This window comes from Stigmatopora nigra, chromosome 14 (genome assembly GCF_051989575.1).
Source record: "Stigmatopora nigra isolate UIUO_SnigA chromosome 14, RoL_Snig_1.1, whole genome shotgun sequence".
NCBI lineage: Eukaryota > Metazoa > Chordata > Actinopteri > Syngnathiformes > Syngnathidae > Stigmatopora > Stigmatopora nigra.
In genome coordinates this window covers 2,793,259-2,821,100 of record NC_135521.1, presented here as the reverse complement: position 1 = coordinate 2,821,100, position 27,842 = coordinate 2,793,259, and the positions used below count along the sequence as shown (strand labels likewise).

At 38.9% G+C, this 27,842-nt stretch overlaps 1 protein-coding gene across 3 annotated transcripts in view; it reads right to left on the bottom strand.

Annotated features, from left to right (window-relative positions):
- LOC144207212 (protocadherin-1-like) overlaps window positions 1–26,878 on the bottom strand; it is a 105,727-nt gene extending 78,849 nt beyond the window's left edge. For all 3 annotated transcript variants that reach the window (XM_077732546.1, XM_077732547.1, XM_077732548.1), the window contains exons 1-3: window positions 26,474–26,878; window positions 18,445–19,258; window positions 13,131–15,314 (exon numbers count right to left, since the gene is read on the bottom strand). In XM_077732546.1, coding sequence (XP_077588672.1) covers window positions 13,131–15,314; window positions 18,445–19,254 — 2,994 coding nt within the window. In that variant the 5' untranslated portion in view covers window positions 19,255–19,258; window positions 26,474–26,878. The remainder of the gene's footprint in view (window positions 1–13,130; window positions 15,315–18,444; window positions 19,259–26,473) is intronic.
- Window positions 26,879–27,842: the final 964 nt, after the last annotated feature.

Below are 27,842 nucleotides of genomic sequence, written 5' to 3'. Positions count from 1 at the left end.
GCGAGCGTCAATTCGATATGGTTTCCTGTTTACATGATATTGTCTGTCATTGTGGCCGCACGTAACGCGTCACGCCGCCGTCCAGCCAGCCGCCCGCCGCTAACATCCTGCCGCCCCACAGGAAATCTCCTTTGTTGTGCTTCCTGCATCCTGTTGGCGTCTTTGATATTTAAAACAGACCTGCACAACTTCATGCAAGTGTTTCATTTCTATTTTAACCTGACGGCATTAGACGTCCAATCCATTTGAACAATGAGGGATGATAATGAATAAAGTTGATTTGTTTCCAATCCTCTCATATATTCATATAGAATGGAAATCTATTAGCGGCAAAATTATTTCAACTCTTGTGCATTAACTTATAGGTTGCCATTAACGGTGGTAGTCACAAATTATCATCCGCTGACAACCCTCACTGTTAATATGGATTGGACGTCTACTCGTGAGATACTAATTTAGTTTCACAGTAGGACGATTGGCTCCACATAATTCCATGCCGATAATCAATGGCACTAAAAGAATGAAGCTTGAAAACCAGAAGATGAAGAAAAAAATTGACCCAGTGGCACGCCATCAACAAATGTTTGCGTGTCGTTTCAGCTGCGGGTTGCCTGACGACCTTTCACCTCCCGGCCGCAGACGGGTATTCACAAAAGCGTGCCCTTTGACCGCCAGCGGCCTTCCGCTGCCTCATTAGAGCTGGCGCTCGCCTGTGGATTGTGACGTGTTAAACTCATTTGCCACCATTGACTTATCACCTTCAATGAATATGACGAGTAAAGCTTTAGATCTATGCCACAATTTTATCATTCTAAAGTGAAATACTGCATATGTAAAACATTTTCGAAGCGTATAATTGTTATACACACTTGAATCACAATTTGGTCTGCTTGCCGGCTCCAGATTGGTTGGGAATACAGGAAGACTTGCACATGAAATCAATCCCAAACACAAGTGAGTTAAGTGCATATGTCAATCAGTGTAAAAGTAATTGCAAAGTGATGTCCCTGACCCGATCACATCATTTTGAGGGGATTGAAATAGGGCAATATACAGTTGTGGTCAAAAATTTACATACACTTATGAATAACATAATGTCATGGCTCTCTTGAGTTTCCAGTTATTTCTACAACTCTGATTTCTCTCTGATAGAGTGATTGAAACAGATACTAAACATTCATGAAGTTTGGTTCTTTTATGACTTAATAATGGGTTAACAGCAAAAGTGATCAAATCTGCTGGGTCAAAAATATACATGCAGCAACACAAATTAGCAGTTTTAGTGACTTAGAAAGTAGTGTCAGTGAAAATAGCTTCCCAACATGGCCTCTTAACTTCTTGTGAGTGATTATGAGTGAATACAGCTGGTGACTTCTCTGAGGCCATTTAAATAGGGCTCATTGGATGCAAACGGCAACAAACACTACAATGGGAAAGTCAAAGGAGCTCAGCAGCTCAGGATCTGAAAAAAACTAATTCTTGACTTGAACAAGTCAGGGAAGTCACTTGGAGCCATTTTAAAGAGGCTGCAGGTCCCAAGAGCAACAGTGCAAACAATTGTTTGTAAGTATAAAATGCATGGAACTGTTTTGTCACTGCCACGATCAGGAAAAAAAAAAACACAAGCTATCACCTGCTGCTGAGAGAAAATTGATCAGGAGGGTGAAGATTCAACCAAAAATCACCAAAAAGCAGATCTGCCAAGAAATAGAAGCTGCTGGAACACAGGCGTCAGTGTTGCATCTTCATGGACTGAGAGTATGCCGTGCCAATCACATTAAAAGTGGTAACGGAATGGCTAAATCAGGCTACAATTAAGCTTTTTGAATGGCCTTTCCAAAGTCCTGACTTAAACCCTATTGAGAACTTGTGGACAATGCTGAAAAAACAGGTCAGAAAGCCATCATATTTAACTAAACTGCACCTATTCTGTCAAGAGGAGTGGTCAAAGATTCAACCAGAAGCATGTGGGTGGCTGCCAAAAGTGCCTAATTGAAGTGAATATGGCCAAGGAACATGTCACCAAATATTAGCGCTGCTGTATGACGAAATTGGTAGTGCTTCTCCATGAGGTGCGCATTCCCGGCAAAAGGTCCAAAATGTTGGTGTGCGGAATTTCACATTAAGCCCATGGAATTGTGGCATTAATGTAATGACATAAGCAAGCGGGTATTGGAATACACGTGTCAGCTAGTTCAGAGGTCAGGACTGCCTATCCATTAGGAGGATAAAAAGAGCCTCATCAATCAACCTCCACCTGGTCGCCACGGTAACAAGGACATAACTAGAACCACATGTGCGTGGCTCAACTTTAACCCCTAACATAAAAGACATTCGATTAGAGTTTTCCAAGCACAGAAAGCAAAGAATTTGAAGTACAAAGTGGAGCAGAATGCCCTTTTAACAAAAAAGGACGAATGAAAAAGTGATTTCAGAATGTACTACGTAATCCCTATAGTATGTACATTTAAAGGTCCTCTGAAAGACGAGAGCCCCAGACCTGACATGAATTAAATTACTATTCATTTTCCCTACCGATTATCAACACAAGGGTCAAGGAGGTGCTGAGGCCTATCCTAGCCAACCCTGAATCACAGGGCACAATGATATAGACAACCGTTCACCCTCTCTTTCATGCCAAAGGGCAATTTAAGGTGTTCAACCAGGCTACCATGCATGTTTTGGGTGTGTGTGAGAAAACTGGACAACAAGTTCAGACCAAGAGAACATGCACACTGGAAATTTCCTCACAAAATTGTTCGAACCCAACGGGGAGAGGAATCCTCGATCTCACAAATGTGAGATGTCTGTCTATGACGCAAACATAAAACATTTTTGCTCAAACACGCTAGATTTGGTAACATCTGGGTATGTCATGAGGCTATTCAAATATTGGATCATTTAGAGAGGAAATCATTATAAAATATTAAATTAACTAATAATAGTATTCAACAAATGATCAGAAAATCACGCTCTCTTTAACCTTCTACTGTGCATTGAATTGAAATGAGTTTATCACTCGTAGTTGTGCAATTCATTTGAATTGGGAGGATGGCAGTGAATTAATATTAATTCATTTACGGCCATCCATCCCAATTGAAATAGATTGGTCATCTAAGGCCATCAATGGCAGCCAGTGAGATGATTTGGGGCATTTATTGAGTCATTTCCTGTTAATTTGTATTCACTTTCTATTACTTTATGGGGCATTTCAAAGTCACTTCCTGTTGATGTACAAGTCACTTAATTTCTTATTTTGGGTTACTGAAAATTAAGCGATCCAGGAAATATTTTAAAAATACAGGGCCACCAATATTATTAATTTAGAATTATTAATTTAGAATTATTATTCCTATTCCCCTACCCATATATATTCCTATTCCCATTCCTATTTCCATACCCATTCCTATTTCCATTTCCATTCCTCTTCCTCTTCCTCTTCCTATTCCTCTTCCTATTCCTCTTCCTCTTCCTCTTCCTCTTCCTATTCCTCTTCCTATTCCCATTCCCATTCTTATTTCTATTCTTATTCTTCTTATTATTATCATTGATATTAATATTATAATTATTATCATTATTGATTAGTATCATTTATATTCATTATTATTAATAATTGTTTTATCATTATTAATATTATTACTATTTAGTATTTCAAAAAATGAACTCCAATTGAAAGTGACCAGAAGATAATTACTTTAAAAAACACTAGTTTTTTAAGGCCAGAACAAATATGCAACGACGTAACGATTATTCGCTCAGTCCCACATTTGAAAATGGAACAGTATTTTCTGCCTACAAGCTGCGGGCGGATCATTTATCTGTGACAGCATTCTCAATCCGCCGTGCGCGCATGTGTGGGTCAATCCATGCACGTTATGCCACTGCCGCCGGCATTATCGACAAACACTCAAACACACACACACACTGACCTGCACTATCTAAATGTGTGCGTGTGAGATCATCTAGCAACAACAATACACTCTGATGTTTAACACACACACACACGTTGCGATCAATACCCCCATTGCCCCCGGAGGCTCTAAACACTCTTTCAGCAAGGTCCTGAATTCGTGTGAGCGATGTGTCCAAAGTAACGCAGAAACCCAAGTCGGCCATGTTTGTCCTCCTAACCCGCTTGGCAATAACTGTTGCAGATTATGGAGTGAATCTCTTTTGCAGCCACAAATCTGGATTCAAGTACCTGTGATTTACCTTGTAGCTTCTTTTGGGTCATATTGTTGGATGCACCAAAGAATATATGGAATCTAACAGCATTGTGACTCAGCAGGTTAATGTTATATAGGTTACAAAATGTTAAAATGATTTGCCACAAACCCTATTGAGTAATGAGCCAAATTAACAGGCATGAGAAGTATGTTCTGGATCTGCAGTTATTTTTTCAATTAATATATTGGGGTTGTAGCTAATAGTCTAACATTTCGATGATGCATTAGGATTATATTTGCCATCATGCCCTTCCACTTCAACTGGATTGCACATCTATCTTTGTCAGTGGAAGCAAAGTATTATTAAGACAAACATTATTACCGAAAAAAAATAGCCCAAAGTTGCACTTTTCCGACCTAACAAATATGACACCCTGTTACAAATATAAATGTTCGGAAAAAATGGAGTCTTATTTCGAAAATCGGCCACGATGCATCCTTAGAGGTGTAAATTTGCCAACTTTTGGTGGAAACCGCATTCAAATCGGACTTACGGTATTGTCTCCATTTCACCCAGACCTCAAAGACACACACACATGCGCAAATTCTCAGAAATAGTAATATGTATAGATGTCTGACCTAAAGTAGAACTGGGGAATAAAATAAAAATACGATGGTAAACTATACGATAAAACTGTTTTTTTTGTCATTAAGCGCAGATTTCACTTAGATCTTTTCTGGGTTAGGCTGGGTGTTGTCCTGCATCTCATAATCACTAATTTTGGCTGTTATTACACATTTTGCTTTCATGTTTTGTATGTGCCTCTTTATTGGTACTTCTGCTGCTCTTAACTGATTTATTCTTTGTTTTATGGTGATAACAATTTTAGTCATATTTCTCAGACCTAACTTCAAGGCCTCTTAATACAAATAAATAGATTACAAATCCATCCCAGTTATTGCAAGTCAATGATCAAAGACACACTACGAAATGTCACTCCTGAAATTCCGACTTTGTACTGAGAACTTTTGTCATGTCATGCGTGTTAGCAAATCAAACAACATGTGAACAATCCGGCAAATGATGTAACATTTTGAGAGGCATCTTGGGAAATAGACAAATGCATAATTTGCTTGTTTTTTTTCTCTTAGAAAGTACATCGGAGGTGACGGCAGCCTGTATAAACACACACGAGCACATTTCTAAATCCTGTCAATTGTCAGTCGTCTGCCTGTCAGTCATTAAGCGATGATGCAGTGCATACCATGGCGGTAAAACAAAGGAGTGTGGAAAGAAGACTGCACACGCGCATATGCAAGCAAAAGAGGGTCAAAATGGGATTTTGAGGTTAGCGTCAAGTCAAGCCCTTTAAATGTTTTCTACTTGTTGTTGCTTTGAACCGTTTGATACTGAAAAATGTGAGTTGCTCACAGCGTGTAAGCAGCAAAATGCAAATGGAAAATGCTTGTTAGGAACTTTATTTTGTGTCCAAGTGAAGGAGAGCTAGATGAACGTGGGCGAGCAGCCTTGACGTTTGAATACCTCTCAGAGAGACCAAGAAATATGAAACTGAAAGCAATTAAAGTAGCGAGTTGTGTTAAACGGAACCTGGCACTACACATGATATTGACGGGTGGCAGGTCACCATAATTCAACCAACGCGCTAAGCCCACATGCAATGACATTTCATTTTTATTATTGACACTTTGGCGACGTCCATTTGTCAGGCATTTTGGTTTAAATTTAGTAGCATTCGTCTCAGAGCTGAAAAAAATACTTTCCCAATTTGATGAGACTGTAGCGTCTACTTCAAAGTGATATTAAAGTATTTGTGTATGTGTATTTTTAGGCATTTAGGCTTTTTTTGTGGGTTTACTTATGATAGGTACATTTACTAAGGTTCCTGTTGCTACATGAAACAACCTTTCGGGGATTTTTTGAAATTTGTATTTTAAACATTTGTCCACTTTTAAACAAACTGGCAGAATTTGTTTTGCTTTTTTAGATTTTTTGGATGCCACTCATGATAGACGAAACTACCAAGTTTCATGTTGAAAGGTGAAATTAGCTTTAGAAACTGATTTTTTTGTTTTTATTTTTGATATTCTACATTCAGGGTGGCGAGAATTCCTGGAAATGAGCACAACAATTTCCAGTTTAAACAAAAATGGGTTACTGTCTAATTCTTCTTTAAACATGGTTTCTTGATATATTTATTGTGGCTGAAACTTTGAATGAATGCCCTATCTTAAAATGTATATCATAAATTAGGTATGGGCCATCCGGTGGTTCCCGCCTGACTTTACTGGGGGTAGCCTGGGTTCAATTACCCTCGGTGGTTGTACACTGATGCCTTAGCAGAACATTGAAATATTTTTTATTGTGCCATAGTTTAATACGATACATCCTGGATGACAAGAATCCCCGAATTTTTCTGCCAAAATGTTTACTTTCAACTAAAATAGAAGACTTTGTGTGTATTATAAAGCAGGATTTCTTGAGAATGTTTCCCTTGTTCTTCTCATGATAGTCATGTCTAGCATATTTTATCGTTGGAGCTGATTTTTTTTAATACATCCCAGGGCAGAGATCCATAAAAATCTCCTATTGAATATCTTTGAACCAAAATTGCACAATTATTTAGCTTTCTTAAAACATTAACTGGTCCAGAATGGTTAGTTTATATAAAAAAATGCACAATGTCGGGGGCCCTATACGTGATACCATTTTTACCATTTTCAAATTTGCAGACTTTCTTTTTTGGCAAGGCTTTTTGAGACTTTTTCGAATGTCCTACGGATGTCTATCAAATTGCATGTCGTTAAGTTAACCTACTTTTGGGGTCCCATTTTTTTAAAATGGTCTTTACTTTTCTAATTATCTCATTAGAGCCCATTGCAGTTACCGTCCCAAATTGTTTCCAGGTGAAGTTCCAATGGCAGCTCAAACGTTTTGTAGTTGACTAAACCACATGAAAGATGCTTCATTAGCGTTTGGAAAGCACTTTTGTATATATCTGAGGTTCACTAGTGAGCCTTCTCACAAATGGGTCAGTCAATCACTCAGTCGAGTGTGAGCTCAGCAAACAGGGCAATTGATTGATATATGTGTGTGTGTGTCAGTGTGTGTAAACATCAGCTTTCCAAAAGACATGCTAGCAGCAAGTTAACAAGGCTATATTGTAATTTAACATAGATCCAGGATCACATTTTAACCAAATGTACATACTGTAGTATCTCAATCCTTTATAGAGAAAACATTTAGTTAGTCAAATGGACTGGAATAAACCTTCAATTATGAACTTTGACTGGAATGAATGACCATCCAGTGAAAAGACATGAGACGTTCAATGTAAATGAATTCCTTAATGCAGTAAGAATTCATAGTTAGCATAGATTTGTGTTCTTTTTAACCCAATATCCTATATTCGACTAAATACTGAAATATACATCTATATGTGCTCAGATTTCGGGTGGGCCCAAGTCATTTTTAGATGATCGGAATCGGGTAAAAAAAAGATCGGTATTTTAAAATGTATGAAATGCTATTGATAGGGATAGACATTCAATCCATTTGACTGGTAGTGTGCAGCAATCATTTGTTCCTTTCCAACCCCAAGTTTGATTGGACAGAGGGTTGCTGACAACCCTCACAAAAATGAATTGGCCTACTGCTGTCAATGGCAGTAAAACATGCTCATTCAATGCCAGCCTTTACTACTGAAATGGATTTGATATAACTGTGAAATGTAGTGAAAGAATTATCAGCAATATATAGGTGTAATGGAAAAAAAACAACATACAAAAAGGCCTGGTGCAAGAGTGGTTAGGACGTCAAAATCCTCAAAATTGTGAAATCGACTGTTCTATCCACGGTGGGATCCGAATGTGAAAATTGTTAAAAAAAATGAAAATAATCTTTTGATGTTAAAAAATAGAATCCACAATTTTTTTCTTAAATTAGTAGAATATTCCACAACATTATTCTTTTTTCAATAAAAATATGAATTCATTCATCCAATTTTTGTCACTTTGACTAAAAAAACGACAACTTCATTCATGTAAGATTCGTTTTTTTTGCTACCATAAAAAAGGAGACTTAAGCATGAGAGCTAAAGTGTAAATTGTATGAACAGGCGACCTCAATCCTTCGATAAAATCTACCAGACTAAGACAGATGGTAATCCTGGCATTTCTTCTCAGGTTCTCCCTCCTTTTCTACTTCATCTTTATTGTTTTTTCTTCCATTTTTTTTTACCTTCCTGAATTTAAGTTCAAATCGACCAATAGGAGCTCTTGAAATCATTCCAAAATTCAATATTAAAATGAGGAAATGAAGATGTGAGGTCAGCACTAGGATTAGCGCCTAACAGATGTTGATGCACACGCAAATGTTAGGAGCCGGCTAAAGTGCTCCTTAAATGCAGGCAAAGACTAATCCCGCCATCTACGCTAGCAATGCCTCCTAACCCTCACCCAAAAATGATGTCTATTTTTTTTACTGCAGCACTTTTTCTCAATTTTTCATACTCTTTAGCGTGACCAGAACAGCCGCTTCTCTAGTTGATCCTTCTTTCATTTTTTTTTCTATCTCCGTAAACCCGCCTGCGAATAAAACAAAAGGTGACTTTCCGCATCGGTGCAATTTGGCATCGCAAATCTCAAAACTAATGCCATGTGTTGTTTTTAATGGTATCTAACAAAGAGAAATAAAAACCAAAGATGTCAAAATAACCTTCCTGCAATGCATGATGTTTTGCCTGGAGCGACTCGAGGCTCACAACCTTTGACCCCTCCCACAGGTGCGCAGGTGCACTGACCTCGTCGGCGCTGCCCTCGAGGGCACCGATATTTTGACTTGTATTTCTGCTTCGGAGGGCTACACACGCACACATGTTTCGCTTAACTGTCAAGTCGTGTCAGGTCCGAGAGGTAAGCGAGAAAAACAGGCAAGGAGAGAAAAACTTCAACCGATTGTTAGAGTTACGTCCTTTGTCAAATACTGGTGTGTTTACACTGGTCTTAGTTTTGCAAGAAGTGGAAGTATGTGTTCACCTAAAGGGTCCCCTGATTTTGAGGTAATTACAATACCGAACAACCGACTCAATATATTGGCAATTATGAACATTTTTCTTTTTTTGACAATATATTTCAAAATATTTTGTTGATTTATGTCCCTTATTTATTTTTTAACCCCATCTTTTTCATCTAATTAATATTCATAAAAGAAATTAGGTGATGAGTTCTGATTTCCAATTACGTAATAGTATCTGGGACAACCCTAATACTTCTGCATTTTTTTGTTGTTGTTATTGCTGGTAGCCTTCAACTTAAAATCCATTTTAACTAGGAAGACTAGCATTCAGTGATCTTGTTTCGTTGAAATAGCCAAAGGATAAAAAATACCAGTTAAAATGATTTAAATGTCTATTAGCATCAATGGCAACCAATGAGTTGACAGTTAAAAATGAAAATAAACCAAAAACATTTTTAAACCCTGATTCCAACCCTATGAAAATGACCCAATCGGGCCCAATTCAAGATTACATGATCAGATTTATGGCATGAGAAAATAGTGAATTAAATTATTAACAACTTTGATTATAGGATTTTGTTATGGCAACTAGTTTTTGGGTTGATACAGACCAGACGTCGTCAAAGTGAAACCAAAATACTTCCGGTTCATGCAAAGTAAGGAATACAACAACATGAATTTAAGCTTGTAATGTTATATAGAAGCCATTTAATGGAGGTTCACACGCCTTACTTCAGGGTGTGGGCAGTTGCCGGCTCGATTCCCTCTGGTGATGGTATGATTGTGAGTGTGAATGGTCGTCTGTCTCTCTGTATGTCCTACAGCTGACTGGCGACCAATCTAGAGAATAGTCTGCCTTTCGCCGGAAGTCGGCTGGGATAGGCTCTAGCAACCCCAACTATGAGGATGCGTAGTATGGAAGATGAATGAATGAATGAATGAATGAATATTACATATGTACATATCTCTACATATTGATGTATTTCTACAATGATTGATGTATATTTGTTATTGAATGAAAATGTAGGCAGCAATGGGTTCAGATGTATATAATGAATATAAAAAAATAAACACTTGAAAAAGTACCTTTGTCATAGCCTGGAAATTAAAAAAAAAAACAGCGCAAATTGGTTGGACGTTCATCTTTGTCATTGCCAATGACAAACAAGAAACGTAAAAGTAAAAGCCTTAAAATTGCGAGTAAAAAGAAGACATTTGATCTCCATGCGTGATAGATGGAAATGAAGACAGCTTCCTCACAATGTCAAGCAGCACAGGAAGCCCCAAAAGCAATCACATTGAAGCACGTTTATTGAAATGAAATATGCATTCAAACTTAATAAACACAAAACAACAAATAATAAACAATACAAACTTTATGTACAAGAAATCCAGGCAGAGAACAAAAACTCTCACGTGTGTCTATTTTCTCTATGGTTAAAAGTCTTTTTTTTTCTATTATGTTTTTTAATTTTATTTTGGTAGGCTTCCAATCAGTTCATCATTGCCAAAGCTTCTACCTAAAGTGGTTTTGATTCATTTTGAATGACCTTTGTTCCTCTTTATCAAGTATGTAAGACAATTTCCGATGGCATTTTGCCAAACTATTGGAGTTTTATGTTTGAATCTAGGCTCTTTGCTCTGATTGGCTGTTGGGTGTGTATAAAGCACAAAGTGTGGAGGGTCATGTGTACATGACAACCTCATTGATTTGAAATTTGATTTAAAAATAAAATAATGAAAAATAAATATGAAGAAATCTAATGACATTTCAATTTAAAAAGCAAAAATTAATCTAAGCCAAAAATATTTTTTTTATTTAAATAAAACAAAGGGAAAAAAATTAAGAAATGTGACCAAATAATGAACAAAACAAATTTAAAATAATTTTAAAATGTATGAACGAAAGAAAAAAGAAAAAGAAAAAGTAGAAATGAAACAAAAATATGAAATTAATGAAACAAAGAATGTAATATGAAAACAATAAAAAGACATAAAATAATCAAATAAAAGTCAGAATTAAAAAAAATTATAATAATAAAAAAATAATATTTTTGGAGAAGAATATATATTGTTTTTTCGCTCATCTTCAGAGCACTTAAACTCACAAAAGAAATTAAAATAAAATTACAAACCAGAAAAACTTCAATTAGGTCAACAGTGGAAAAAAAATCCATAAAAGCTCACCTTTAAATTACCTTCTTTGTTCACGCAAATAGCATAAATGAGAAAAGTCATTTCTATCATAGAAACATGAAAATGTAATTTCCGAACGTAATTTTCCATTAGGAAAAAAAAAGGAAATAAACTGTGACTGTGATCAGTATGCTTCTTTTTCAGTATTTTGCTTAAAATTCACAATTGCAACTTTCTATCCACCCCACAAATCCAAAACAGGCATTTGAGCCAAAAATATAAACCAATTTAAAAACTTAAACGATTTAAAACAGAAAAGTGACATTTGTTGAAAGCCTCTAAAAATGCCACGCCTTAAGGTTAGACTTCTTTTTTATCTTTATCGAAATGTCATCAGTTTTCTGTATTTATTGTCCTAACGTGGTCTTTCCTTAAGAATATTAAATGGAAAAAGGCACTGTCGGTAATAAAAGAAGGCCAAGTCTGCGCCAATAATTTGTCTTTTTGGGAACTTGCAAAGGACATTTTTAACTCATTGGCTGCCATTGACTTTGAAAGACTTTAAATCCATTTGGACTGGGAGAACTGGGAGCGATTAGGCAATTTAATTAACCTATTTAGACCAAAATGTATTTTCCAAACATTTCATTTCATTTTTTTTTCATACATTTTGCATTTTTTTTATATAAACTAACCATTCTGGACCAGTTAATATTTTAAAAAAGCTAAATAATTGTATTTTTAGACCAAACAAGAATCCATTTTTTAAAATTTTGGCACTAAGTATGCATGAACAATTTTATACATAGAGCAGAAGTTTTTACCATAGTTCACTATTTTTGAACCAGAAATAAAGTATTTTAAACAAAAAAAATCTTTTCTAAAAATTGACTTTTTATGACCACAAACTATTTTTTACCCATCATTACGCTTTTTTGACCAAATATTTACCCCCTTTTTTTACCTTCAAATAAAAAATTGATTGGAAGTGAGTGGCAGTCAATGAGCTGGGGAAAAAGTTGGAATAATAGTATGGTTGTGAATGTGTTTTAGTGTCATTGCTGTGAGTGGTAACACTTCAAAGTTACTGAATGCTTTGTCTTCAAAACTGATCATTTTTAGAGTTAACTCTCGCAGTTAATGGCATTTCATTTTTCTTTTTTTTTTTGCGTCCAGCTCTACCAAAACCCAAGGGAATAGAAATAAAGAAAAGGAAACAAAATGTCACAGTGCTGGCATGTCAATTCACAGTAAAAGTTGACATTGTAATTTTTGTAGAAGCTCCTTCAAGTGAAAATAAGACAGTGAAGGAAACCTAGACGAGAGGTCGGCAACCTGTAGCTCCAGAGCCACGTTTGTCTTTAATCCCTTTGATGCAACTCAGTTTGTATTAGATAAACTAATATTGGATTTAAATGTACTTGAGGACCTTAGCCACAAGTCTTTACACAATTCATTGGCACAAATTAATTTCTGATAGTAACCGAGCACCATGTAATATTGTAAACATTGGTTTAAAACTGGGCCAAATTGGCTCCTAGAGGGTTAAAGTTTGCCGACCCCTGGGCTGGACCTCGACAGTTTCCCCTATTGGTCTATGCCGTGTAAAAGTGAAGGGAAGATGGAAAACAAACAGTGAAGGGAAACCAACACAAATGGGGTAAAGGTGAATGCGCCAGGCGCAGCTTTGGTTTAAGTGTGTGTTCCCCGTCTTGGAGAGGGCGAGACTACCACACCCCATCGGTCCAATAAATGTCCTGCTGGTACATGGGTGCGTTTGCATAGTGTCCTACCTGTTTGCTGCTGTATTTGGGTGGGTTGGCCTTGTAGCTGTAATCCGAATACTGGTCGGAACCAGTGGAGTTGTTGTCACCCGTTCCCACGAAGGTGTTAGCAGCAGGGAGGTCCTGCACCGCCTGGTGCTTCTTGGAAGCCGAGGGCGATTGCGGCTGCAGCTGGATGGATGGCAAAGGTGAGTTGGAGCGGTAATGGCGCCCCAGGTCGGGGCTGCCGGGCGGGTAGTTGAGGGGCAGGTGTATCCGTGGGCTGTCGCCCACTGACTCGTCGATTAGGTTAAACTTGAGGCCCTTCTGGAGACCGGCCTCTTCTTCCTCTTCCAGGGGTTTGGCGGCTTTGGGGGCTTTGCCCTTCTTGCTCTTTTTGCCCTTGGAGTTTTTGGGTCCCTGCTTGGGGGCGTACAAGTCTTTGTTCTCCTTCTTGCCCGCCTGGTAGCCGCTCTTGGCGTCCTTCTGGAGCCTGTGCCGGACCACCACAACGCCCACGATGACCAAGATGACACCCGCGATGCCGGCAAGACTCCCGTACAGGATGTTGCTCCGCTGGGCTATGGCGTAGTCAGGGTCTCCCGCAATGTCCCGGTCCAGGGGGGTGTACAGACTGTGCCCCACCAGAGTCTCGATCAGTGACACATTGGCTTTGGTGTCGTTGACAAAGACGTGTACCAGCGCCGTGGTCTGGCGATGTGGCTTGCCTTTGTCCTGGACTTGAACAACCAGCCGGTGTAGACCATTGTGCTTGATGGTAAATTCCCGCGCTAGGGTAATCTCCCCCGTGGCAGGCGAAATGCGGAACAGCCCATAAGGGTTTCCACCAACAATGGCATAATCCAGTTCAGCGTTGGGGCCGGAGTCCATGTCCTCGGCTTCCACCACCTCCACGCGAGTCTCTGGCAGCACCCCGGGGCTCAGGTACTTGTAGGACTTGTTGGCTGGTTTGGTCACGTATGGTGCGTTGTCGTTCTCATCCAGGACATTGATGGTCACGCCCACGTAGGAGGATCGAGGTGGGTCGCCTGCGTCCACAGCCTTCAGCCGGAAGGTGTAGGTGCTTTCCTTTTCCCGATCGAAAGAGATGCTAGACAGGATGTTACCAGTGCCATTCTGGATGATGAACTTGCCATTGTCGGGTTCTACGTACAGCGTCACACGGGCGTTCTCGCCCTGATCAACGTCGGTGACGGTCACTACTCCCACCGGGTTGAGGGGTGGCATGTTCTCGATGACTGAGAAACTGTACCCACTCAGCATGAACTTGGGGTCATTGTCGTTGCGGTCCAGGACGTTGATCACGACTGTGGCTGTGCCGGTTTTGCTCGGGACGCCTTTATCGGCCGCCGCCACACGGAATTCGTAATGCTCCATCTCCTCACGGTCCAGCGGGTTCTTGACCCGGATCTCACCGCTGGCGCTGTTGATTTCGAACAGCGCCGTGGCTGAGCGCTCCACGATGCTGTAGACCAACTCCGCATTGCTGCCACCGTCGGCGTCAGCTGCTGCCACCTGCGCCACCCTGTCACCCGCTTGGTTCCCTTCGGCAAAGTCTACCTCCAGGACGGTAGGTGAAAAGATGGGTGTGTTGTCGTTCACGTCTGTGACCTGCACTTTCAGCGAGTTGGCACTGGACAAGGCGGGGTTCCCAGAATCCACCGCCACGATCTCGATCCTGTAATCCCTGACCCGCTCGTAATCCAGCGGCGTGGTGGTCTGCAGGAAGTATTTCCTTTTCCGATCGTTGCTGGATTCACCCAAAGGTTGCAGCTGGAAAGGCACGTCTCCTGCCACTACACAGGTAACCACTGCGTTCTCCCCCTCGTCGCGATCGGACACCTGGACCAGCGCCACCGCCGTGCCCACTGGCATGTCTTCGGAGATGTTGGCCACTCCGTCCTGGTGTGTGACCAGGCCGATGCCACGGATCTCCACGGCGGGGGCATTGTCGTTCTGGTCTCGAACGTTGATGGTCACAAGGACTTTGGAGCTCTTGGAGTTAGGCCCCCGGTCTTTGGCCACGACAAAGAATTTGAGGAAGTTTTCCTCCTCACGGTCCACCATTCCTTTAACGTAGATGATACCCGTGGAGCGGTCAATGCGAAGAAGTCTCTGGACGGCTTCGGACATTTGGTGCAGGCTATAGTCGATCTCGCCGTTGGCTCCTGTGTCGGCATCATTGGCACGGACCTGTAAAGACAAACAACCTGCATTTAATCTTTCAGGGTTCAATAAAACGTTTTGATCTATCTTTCTGTATCATAATTAAGAACCATAATCATCAGACAAGCAATACCAAGGTACTCACTCTGCTTTCATTCAAGACTAAAAATAGAAGATGCTTTATTCCTTTTCTGTACTGCCTATAATCACAGGGGAGCAGGTGGGTGGGAGCCTATCCCAGGGAATGTCCTGAATTGGTTACATACCAATCGCAGGGTACAAGGACACAAACAAACTTCACACTCAAATGATGTGGGGAAAAAACTGAGATCTTTAAGAAAACACCACGCTAGAAAGTTTGAACCCGGAACTGAACCCACAATCGCAGAACTATGTGGCCCAATGTGCAAACCACTCAGCTACCGGGCCACTATCTTGATCTATCTATTTTGAGTAAATCAAAAATATATTTTTAAGTAAATGCATATTTTATTATGCATTTTGACGTAATTTTCGACTTAAACTAAACTGTGAAATCCCACTTAAGCAGAAATTCTCCTTATGTCGACAGCGTAGAATCATAATTCGCTCGTAATTTAAGAACTTCCTGGGTAGCACTGTTTGGTCAAGCCTCCAATCAAGAGACCAGTTCCACAAGTCTGTAACTTAATCTCTGAAAGATATTTTTTCAAAATAAAGATGAATTCAGCAGCACTTGATCTCTTTTTCTAGCAATGTCAGGGGGCGCAATCCTAGGGGGATTTGCATGATCAGACTGTATAGAGTCATCTAAATCTCCTCTGCCCCTTGGTGGGCGACGGGCAAGAGTCGGAAGCGGCGGATTCCGCTCACCCCACGTTTTTCCAGCCACATCGATCGAGTTTTTGGTTGGGAAGGCTTAAAGGGGCACAGCCTTCATGCGAGTAGCGTGTAAATCATCGACAGCCAGAGGCAGGACGAATCGAGCAGAGCACGTTAACAATTAACCAGAGCTGACTCCCTCCACCGATTTACAGTTCAGTCTTCAACACAACAGGCCCTAATATGTAATGGGACTTTTGCTGAGTTTTTATTTTCATTTTGAAGCATTATGATTATTATTTAATAAATAGTATATTTATTAAACGTGCAGAATTGGCCTTATTTTATTCTGTACTTTGACTTTAATTTGTTTCCTAATTATTACTCCCATTTTCCTTATGGTTAATTTCCATGCATCTTTAAGAGAATTATAACATTTTGCCTTACAGTTAATTTTTGAAATTTAACCTATTTTTGATTAAATTTAAAATGTGTGATTTGTATTATTAAAAATAGAAATGATATATTTATATTATACATATATTTCAATTTTTAAGATTTTTATTTTTACATGATCAATGAGGATGGAGAAACAAAACTTATATTAATTTTACCTTGAACCATTGATGACGTTTTTAGTTTCAACCGATTCAGGACAGACTGTTTTACCAATGAGGTTTGGACAGAAATAAAAAGCACCTGGCTGCAGTCCACTGAATGTGCTTGTAGGACACCATGTTGGTGTACGTAATGGTGTAATGGTGTCCTCTTAATAGGTTGGAACAAAAACCCACATCCACTGCGGTCCTTTATAGTTAGTGACAGTTTGCCTACCCTGGTTATAAATGGAGAGTAATTTATCTACCTTTCCTTAGATTGATCCTAAACAGTAAAGTAAATCAATAACGCCTATTTCTACCAGCTCCATCTCTAAAATTATAACGGTAAAGACATCTCAAAATCTATTTTATGTCTGATTATGAAGGGGATTGAAATGAATGGGATCTTCAAAGGAATCTACCTACTCGCCTTCCTATCAAAGAAGCAACAAATTAAATCATGATGGTAAATCATTTTTTTAAAAGTTCTAAAAACAATCAGTGAATAACTATTTGTTTTGTAAGCCTAATTTGAAAATATTTGATTTTAAAAAAGGAAACAATAAACTGGATTACTATTAGGCTAACTGACTCATAACTGGTCGCAGAGTCACAAAAGTAAACAAAATAACGTTCCCCACAATCCTCGGGTTAATATGTAAGCGTGTAGCACATTTGTACCAATGCCCCCCCCCCCCCCCTTCGATACCGCTGTGTCATATGCTGACGATAAGAACTTACTCATGTGGAATTTATCACCTAAATCCTGTTCATCGCAATTCTGTGACAGGGTGAAGCTAAGTTTGGTATGTTGAGTGCCAAAAATCTGTCTTGGGGAAACGCCCAAACAACAGCTTGACAAGGTGATAGATTTTTCATCCTGTTTAAAAGTAAATTGAATATATAATTGCCAAAAAAAACAAAATTGAAGAGTCAATTCCCATTTCTTTGGACGTATGCAACATGTAATGCACCCTGACCTCCAATAAAAAACAAAAACAAAAAAAACACGTTAAACAAAAATGAAACAAAATTACACCGAAAAGATCCATTCAGCCATCCCTTCTATTCTACTATTAGTAAGACAGATGGTGAATCCCAGAAAACACAACACTCAACACATGCCCATTGCAGCCTCAAGCATACGTATAACAGGATTTGTTATATTACTGTCGTCATTTTTATGTGACATGAACCGGGAGGTTGTTTGACTTTAGCTGTTGGTGACATAATGTCTTTGCGAACAGAAAATGGCCTTTGGCGCTAAGAGAAGTGTTTTGGTAGGACAATTTAACGTTTGTATAATTGCACTGTACCTCGTGTTTCCCAGTCCACGTAAGTCCTATTTTGTCTCTTCGTTAGCGTGCATTCATCACCTTTTGTACCACCGTTTTTTGTCATTAAAAGCCTAAATTGTCTACTAGCACTTTCGCTGCTTTTTCCCTTCCTCTCATCACTGGGTAACGGAACCCTCTCCATGCACCTGAGGCAGTCATGACACTTTTTGTGTTGGTATTGCTGTCCTTCATTCTTTTTACGAATGCAGCATTTGGGAACCATTTTGTAAGAATTCAGCGCATCTTTAATAATGTCCTATTCAATAGGTAACCAGAAATCATCATTGCTTGAGAACATTGTAACCTGAGGACTCCTTGTAGATTAATATTCTAATTTTCTTTTTCCGACATGAAAAAAAAACAGTCCAAAAAGCACATACAGTGACTCAGAAATGTAAGATATTGCGAGAGACGGCTAACCTGAAGCACGGAGTGTCCAAGCGGGCTGTTCTCTGCCAGCTCGGCATCGTAGTGACTCCTCTCGAACTTGGGTGCGTTGTCATTCTGATCGGTGACGACCACCCTGAGCAATGCGCTGCTCGCCCTTGCCGGGCGCCCTCCATCCACCGCCCTGATATTCAGGTCGTAAGAGTCCTTCTTCTCGCGGTCTAAGTTTCCCATGACCACCAGTTGGGGCAGCTTCTCATCGGTGTCAAGTGCCACTTGCAGTCCGAAGAGCCGCTCGGCGTCGGGTCCCGTGCTGAGGGAGTACTCGGCCACGCCGTTGTCGCCAGCGTCTCGGTCGCTAGCTGTGGGTATGGAGACCAAGGCGCCCACGTGGGTGTTTTCCGGGATGGAGAGGGTGAGAATGGGAGAGGAGAACTGGGGCGTGTTGTCATTGATGTCCAGCACCTCGATGCGGCCCTCGATCAAGCGAGGCCCTGACCCCATTCCTTTCACCATGTCGGTGATCGACACCTCGAACTCCAGGTAGCACTTGTCGTCCTCAAAGAGGTTGCGGCAGTCTCTCAGGGTCTCCCGGTCGATGGGGATCTCGGTGGTGTAGATGTCACCCGTCTTTCCATCCACGCGCAAGTACGGTGAGCCCACTTCCAGCTTGTACAGGTGCCCACTGTCGGGGAGCCCACGGTCCGCTGCCAAGCTGCCCACTAATGTGTTGGGCGGCTGCTCCTCAGGGACCCGGTAGAGGATTTCGGAGGGGAAGGCGGCACAGCCCTGTAGTAGCGCCGCCACGAGGCACAGCAGGAAGTGCCGCTTCAACACTGCCATCGTGCTAGAAAAAAAAGAGTGGACATTTTAGCAAAACATAGACCAAAAAACCTTGATAGTGTATTCAGTTACGTCTGTATGTTTGGATTCAACATAACCTACCAATAAATATTATTATCAAATTTGTGGAATATGATTGTAATATGAAATGTAAGAGGTCATTACATTTTCGGGATTTGGCTCCAGCTTGTTTTAGAGTTAAAACAAGTTGCCACTCTATCAAATATGTAAAACACTCCTCATCTAAACTCCAGATCAGTCCTCCGGGTTGTAATTCATCATATATGGAAAATATATGCAAGTGCATTGAGTACACGACCAAGTACTAAAATTAAGGTTATTATTGTGCTAGGTGTGCAATTTGCTCTTTGTCAAGTAGGCAAAAGAGCAGCAAATGTTCATCCTGTTGCCATTTTGCCTCCCTGCTATGAAAAATACACACACAAATACACTTCCACTGGGCTGAATGTGCACAGATTTTCTCCAAGAGCCAGAAAATATACCACCGACAAGGCATTTTACACTAACTAATCAGCGTAAAAACACCACAATAAATCAACCATATTATCTGATGTATTATTATTATTGTTATTATGGGACAGTCTATCTTTCTTGCAGGCCACATAGTAGTTCTGACTATCTTCATTAGGACATTTTATTGAAAGTGGGTGGAAAATAAAGTAAGAACATTGGTCATCTTTCAATGCTAATGGGAGTAAGTAAAATGTTAAATATATAAGAATTTTCAGATTTTTACAGATACAGGTAGTTGTTTTATTTACAACCCATGCAAGTCAGGTCTGTTTGACTTCACGACTGCAAAAGTCATTAAGCATGCAATTCATGTTTGTTAGAATTTTCAATAATAAACAAAGAACTGCCCATCAAATAATATTGCCCTTTCTGTCCACATTTGTACACCCAAACATTAAAATTCAGTTTGATGTGTTTTTGGAAACTGTGTGAAGACGCATGTCAGCTAAGGGCGTGTGAACACCCAAGCAGGAATGTCCCAAAATCTCCCGACGCTAAAAACAAACTTCTCACGACCTCTGAACACAAAACTTACAAATATCTTGCCACAACTCTTTTTAAGGCCTGCTTTTTTTTTGTCAAACGGTAAGACAAATGCGGTGTCGTCTTGCAACAGCCCTGCTTTGTTAGCATACCAAGAAAAGACCTAGAGCAACAAACACCATGTTATGTAAATGCCCACCTGCCGCTATACATGTGTATAAGTGTAGCATTTCAATGTGTATGGAGTCAAACTGCAAGTGCAGTCTCTTGCTAAGTGTGGCTCTGCCATGCACAAAAGACACACTACAGACCACCAAAGTGTGTGTGTGCATGACAAAGCAATGCTGGAAGAACTGAAAACTAGCTTCTTACACTGACTGGCACTCTGACTTGGGTACATAACAACCAACGAAGCTTGACAAGGAAAACACAGTTCAAACTGCTCAAATTGCTTTAAACTCCTCAGACCCAACCTCTTGAAAGGCATGCATTTTTATTTTCTCTCTGATATTTAGGCTAATTAGAACCTGATGAGTGTAAAAACAAATAATGATGTTTTGACATGGTGTAGTTTTCTGAGAGAAATGATGTCCACATCATAAATGGACGCCAGGTCCTTGTAGTCCTTAATTTAACATTATAGTCTTTGACAACCAAAAAATGTGATGTCTACATACGTGGACGGCAGGTCGTAGGAGGTTAAAGGAGCTATGAAATACAACAGCTAGTTTGTTTCCTTATGCTGCTTATGAATTTAAAAGCAGAGCATATTTTTGAAGCAAATCCATCCCAAATGTAGTGATATCTTGCTCCGATACTCACCAACCGATACAGCTATTTTTTGGAGTGTCAGACAGTAGTAAATGTGGTCCTAAGATGGGATCAACTCCAGTAGTCACTTGTTTTCAGTACCATGGTGTTTTTTGACGACTGTAACTGAAACCACTAGGGTACTGGTTTTCGTTCCAAGCCCTCTACAGGAGATGCTAATCTATCAATTTGGTGTCTTAAAAGTGTAACCGGTGGATTGCAACCAGATGCTTCTTGTTTTCAAAGAATCATCACTGGTAGGACTGTTTTTGCTGGATTGGTTGGAAAAAAAACTTGGATTCACAGTGGCCCTTGAGGACCAATTAGCCCACCCTTGGATGAGGCAAACATGTCGGCTGAGTGGGACTACTTCTCTCTAGAAATTAATCATAGTAACTATATATTGTGTAATATTTGTAAACAGACCATTTCCAGATTCATCATTCACTGGGTTATATTATTTTATTTTTTTACTGGTCTAAAAGTATGAGCAATGGGATGATATCGGCAAAACATATTTCATAAAAAAAATCGACTGAGATTGTAAATGAAGAAAATTTGAATTAAATTTTTTTTTCAAAATCTAACCATTGTGACTCAATGTTGATTTTCACCAATATACACCTTTTGGGATTTTTTTTCCTGTAACCAGACATTAACCTGGGCCCGGTGGATGATTGGCCTGACAGTTTGAGACCTGGGTTCAAATCCAGGGTGGTCAAACTGTGTGGAGTTGGGTTTTCTCTGTATACTCTGGTTTCCTTGCACATTCAAAACAAATGCAGACAAGGCTGATTGAACACTCTAAATTGCCCCTAGGTATGAGTGTGAGCATGAATGGTTGTTTGACTCCCACCTCTGGACCGAAGTCAGCTGGGATAGGCTCCAGCACCCCCCAGCGCGACTATAGTGAGGATAAAGCAGTTGAGAAAATGAAATTAGATCAGACATGATCCAATTTGGATCAACAATTAACCATATTGGATTGCCAATGCTGACTATTTACAAACCCTTTAAGACCAAAAAAAAATAAAAAATTATATGTTTGAAAAGATTTTTAACCACTTTTACTTAATGTTAATTTTGGCTAAATACTGTGCAAAAAAAATGAATTCAGTACTTTTTGTGCAGTCAGAGAATAACAATTTCTGAATTTTCTGAGTGATAATTAAACATTTGGAAGCAACAAGTAATCACTTAGGGAAAGGAATTTGATTTCTTAAAGTGACAAAATTCCTTATAATGTTGGGTGTGGCATATTTGTATTCCTTGAAAATGGCAAAAATAAAGAGCCAGATCGCCCATCTTTAATTATTTCCAGCATAATTGACACTGTCGTGACTCTTTTCAGTCTTCTGCGGTGAATTTAAATGCGTTTATCGCTAGTCTGTTGAGATGCTGTCACCCTCCCACTTCAAATGGGCTAGAAGTCTAGCGCCGTCAACGGTACCCCATACCTGTCAACCTCGAACCATTTGTGATCTTACCAAATTTTGTTTTCGCCCTTACATATATGTATAAATACATGGAAAATCTTACCACTTTACTTTTTTGTAAAAAATCACGAACAACAAGTGAAAATGAAAGTAAACATAAACAAGGGAACAGGAAACGGAAATCACATGGTGAAAGTGTTACAAAACGAAATGTTTATCATGATTTTTTTTTTTTAGCCAATCAGAGGCGCCGGTACATATATCACTTGGCAGACATGCGTTTTTTAGCCAATCAGAGGCGCCGGTACATATATCACTTGGCAGACATGCGTTTCCGGGAAGAAACAATGGCGGATGGTGAAAAATGGCTAGAAAGTGCCTTAATTTATTTTTTTTTCTCAAAATCACCGTTTAGCGTACCATTTTCATGTGTACAGCGTACCAATATAAAAATGGGCTTTCAGTTGTACCAATTACGGCGAGAACGTACCAGTTGACAGGTATGGTACCCAAAAAGTTAATCACAGAGTGAAATGTCAACCAAATCCTCAAACAAAGTTTAAACGTCTCTTTTGCCTTCAATCAGTCGATATAACCTTTCAACTCTCACACCTTTCACTTTTTAAATGTTATTTCACAGCACAAAAGCTGCTGCAAACTGGTTCTAAGCATTTTTGTAGATGTGTGCATGTAACCTGAGCGGCCAGTGCAACCCGTTTACATAGCAAGAAGTACACATGCATGCACACACACAGACACAAACACAAAGACACACACACACACGCTTGTATACATACACACACAATGAACCATGAAGGTGCTTTTATATTTTCAGGGTGTTAACTTAATGTGCGTGTGTGGTCCAGCCAGGCTGCATAACAAAAAGGATTACGCTAATGACTCCATTCACATGCTATTGTTTGATTCAGATTAAAGAAAATACACGCATGCAACTCCCGTCTATTGATATTAATGATGACATAGTCTTAACAACAAAAAGAGTGTTCAAATGGAATTAAGAAGAGAACTAAGATTAAGTGCAGACAAGTCAAATGTCAGATATTTTGTTCTTTTCCTTCACTATATGACAGCTCAATGTATCATGAGGTTATTTTTTAAATTGGTATACCTATTATCTAACAGCAATATTTGACGCTTTGTAGGGCCCACTTTCAACTCATTGGCTGACATTGACGACACTAGAAGTCCAATCCATTTTGACTGTGAGGGATGGCAGCAATTGTAATCGACAATGGAAATTATGTGTACAAAAATGAATCAATTTGGACCTAAAAAGGTCAAAGATTTCAGACCAAAAGTCAGTTTCAACAACCATAAACCAATTTGGACAATTAGTTAAGATTTTGGATTCGTAACTGCCAATTATTGAGCTAATTTTGAACCAAAAAACAATTTCTCACAATTGCTGTCCAGTGTTAATCATGACAAGATATTGCACAACAAAAATAGTGTTCGAATTAAGCTCTGCCAATCTATCCCAGTCAAAATAGACATCAAAGCCAGCCAGTGACTTAAATGCTATAAAATTAAAAAAACATGAGTATTATGGTATTGGATGCCATATACAGAATATATATATATGTGTGTATATATATATATATATATATATATATATATATATATATATATATATATATATATATATATATATATATATATATATATATATATATATATATATATATATATATATATATATATATATATATATATATATATATATATATATATATATATATATATATATATATATATATATATATATATATATATATATATATATATATATATATATATATATATATATATATATAGACACACACACACACATACATATACAGAATAAAATGTTTTTGTTATACTGTACTTCTTATGCATTAATTTATTAAAGTACGTTTAAGTAGTTATATTAGCTGTTATCTCATTGGCTGTTATTGGCCGTTGCAGCCAGCCACTCCTAGTCCAAACAGATTGGACTTTTAGTGTTGTCATTGGTGGCCATTTTTTATTTTTACAGGGGAAACTTGACGGGATGTGGGGGAGGGGTCAAAGTTTAGTTGGACAGGAACGTGTGCAGCAAATGTAAATACAGACAAACTTTATTCCCACATCCTAACTCAGCCAGGCACACCGGCACAACCGGAATGACTAGATTCCTTCGTTGTGTCTCGCACATACAAACCGAAACTCTAAAAGACAACTGAGTGTGCTATGGTGTTTACAGGATTTCATTCACTCGCTTTGAATTTTAAATATTGGGGTAAAGATTTTTTTTTTTTAATTCTTATGATTTTTAAAATGTATATGCAACTGCATTTTTAAAATTGTATGTTGATTTGATATTTTGGTTACAACTTTTAGAGGCAATTTAATTAAATAAATGAAATTAAAATAAATGCACATTTTTTCTTGATATGTTGAGCATGGTTGGGCAGGGAGGGGGTGGAGCGGTTAATGTGTTGGCCTCATAGTTCTGGGTATGCGGGTTCAATCACAGGTCTAGGTGTTCCTGTGTGGAGTTTTCATGCTCACCATGAGCTTGCCTGGGATTACTCCGGGTACTGAGGTTTCCACCCACATCGCAAAAAGACTGGTTGAAAACTCAAAATTGCCCCTAGGTATGATTCTAAGCGCTAATGGTTGTTTGTCTCCTTGTGCCCTGTGATTGGCTAGCCACCAATTCAGGGTGTCCCCCGCCTGGTGCCAAAAGTCAGTAGGTTCCAGCACCACCCACGACCCTTGTGAGGATAAGCGATACAGAAAATGAATACATTAATGTTGAGCATGCTGGAAATATGAATGTTAGGATGACAAATGTGTTTTATAGTAAATTGTTTTTTTTTTAAATGATTATTATAATCTTCCAATTAACCATCCATTATTGTTTTAATTTAACTTGAAAATTATATGCAATATTCATAAAAATGTCTATAATTATTTTTTTCATTTTTTTCTATTTGATGGATTTTAAAATATGTTTCATTTTGAAATATATATTTTCCTTTGATATTTCAGAATCAGCTTTTAGCAGGCAATTTATTTTTAAAAAAATATGACTTTTTGTCCAACATGATCCTGGATAGGTATGACTATTAGCTTTTCAAAAAAAACAAGCAAAAGACAAATAATTAAATATGATCATATTGCCTTTAAATTAGTTAATAGTTATGTTTTAATCTAACCTGACATTTGTGTAATTTAGAAATTAATTCTAATTATTTTATTTTCATAAATTAAGCACACAACAATTAAGAATAACCATTAGAAAAATCTGAATTCCAAATCAATATTAATTAAAATACATACATGAAATTATGATTATGACAAATCGGCTTCTAAGGAGACGTTATCATCAAAAACCTTCATTAAACCTGGCATATTTTTGTCCAATTTATTGCTTGATGTCTCAGTGCCATTGACATCAACAGACGTCCAAATATATTTGAACTGGGGGAGGAGGGGATGTTCTTCAACAATCGGTTTCTGCAATCGGGATCTCCCAGTTCAAATAGAACTGACCGTCCATCACCGTTAAATACCGTGAATGACAAGGATACGTATTTTCAAACAGGTTGTCATAAAGGTTGTCCATTTATTCACAAACTTTTGCGACAAGATACTTTTTTACCCACCAAAGTATCTCTGAGATACCAATTTACGGACCATTGAACTGATCACACCCGAACTAGTGTTCTGGTGTCAAACTGGTTCTATTTGATTGTATTGAACGGTGATCGATGCGGATCAATTCGCTTGAATGAATGCAATGAAGGTGGACTTAAACTAGGATCCATTTGTGACAACAAGTGTTTGAAATTATAGCAAAACAGGCTCTTAAAAGGCTTGGACTCCTTAAAACGATCCGGTTTGAGTGAACACAATCGGGAGTAATAGTGAATATGTAACGATAGACAGCAGGTGGACGTGGTTCCTACCCGAAGCGGGTGAGCGCCGCGCGCTTGCCCAGGATGGAACGCTCCAGCCCGGCTACAGGCTCAGCTCTTGGTCGGCGTCCACTTCGGTGCTCTGAGAGAAGAAAAAAAAACGGAATAAAAATCCACAGGAGTCCCAATCCAAACAAGACAATATCCCTGGCACAATTTAGTCCACTTTTTGCGAGTGTCGTGACAGGTTCGGTTTACTCAGTCACTCGGTCGGCATTGCGTCCAGGTTTCAAAATGTTCAGAAGTAAAAACAGAAAAAGAAAAGGAGAAAAAGCTCCTGCTTGATGATTCGGGGTCCGACTCCTCCAGGCCCGGTCCGGTCCGGCTCGGTTTTAATGTGCCGGCTGCTCTCTTGCTGCCGCGCTGCCGCCCGGATGATGACAAACTGAAGCACTGCCAAGCTCACAACTACTCTCCCATCTCTCTCTCTCTCTCTTCCTCTGAGGGAGCGTCGCTCTACCACTCGGACGTGGGGGTGTGAGTGGGTGGGTGCAACTCCCAGAAAATTTCCACCATTAACAAAAATAAAATAATAATAAAACCATATTCACATAATGCTTTTTATCAAGTCAAAACGACTTTTAAAGCTTTTGGAATTCTTTTTTTGTCAACAATTGACACAAAATGCCTGAAACGCGCGTGGTTCTAGTCGTGATATACATCTTTTACCCTGTACAGTAAATAAAAATGTTTTTCTTGTCATTTCTCGTTCGAGTGCGTGCGTGCGCGTCGCGGAGATTTGGAGGAAGGCTCCTTCACCCGGGCTATGAGCGCCCCCTACAGGTTAGCTACAGAGTAGTGATGGAGGAAACGAGGCAGCAACAACAAATTGGATGAAATACTGTTCCAAAAAAGGCAAAGGGACGATTTCCTCAAGCGTGGCTTTGTTATTTAAATTTTATTTTTACTTTTTTTGTGAATTTTGTCAACTCTGAAACGTAAAAATGGTCAAAAATCACCGTTATGTGTGTTCCAAAATCATAAAAGTTATCATCTCATGAAAACTATTGGTATATAAAATGGAATATGTCAGAAAATGTATGAAAAGTAGTAAATAATGTGCATCAATTTTATGTTGTTTGGTAAATGGAATTTCGGTGGTTTTGAATGAAAGATCAAATAATACTGATTTAAAATATTTTTATTTAAAAAGCTAATGAATACATTTTCAACATTTTTTAAAAAGTATATTGTTTCTTCCTTTTGTGTATTTAATTATGTTAATTATAGTATAATTCAATGTATCCTCTATTTAATTTAACACAATTAATTAGAAAAAAATATATAAAAATTTGGAAGCCTATTGTTGTTGAGGGCAAATGTGATGATTCAATGCCAATCCTACTGTGTTTAAAAAAAA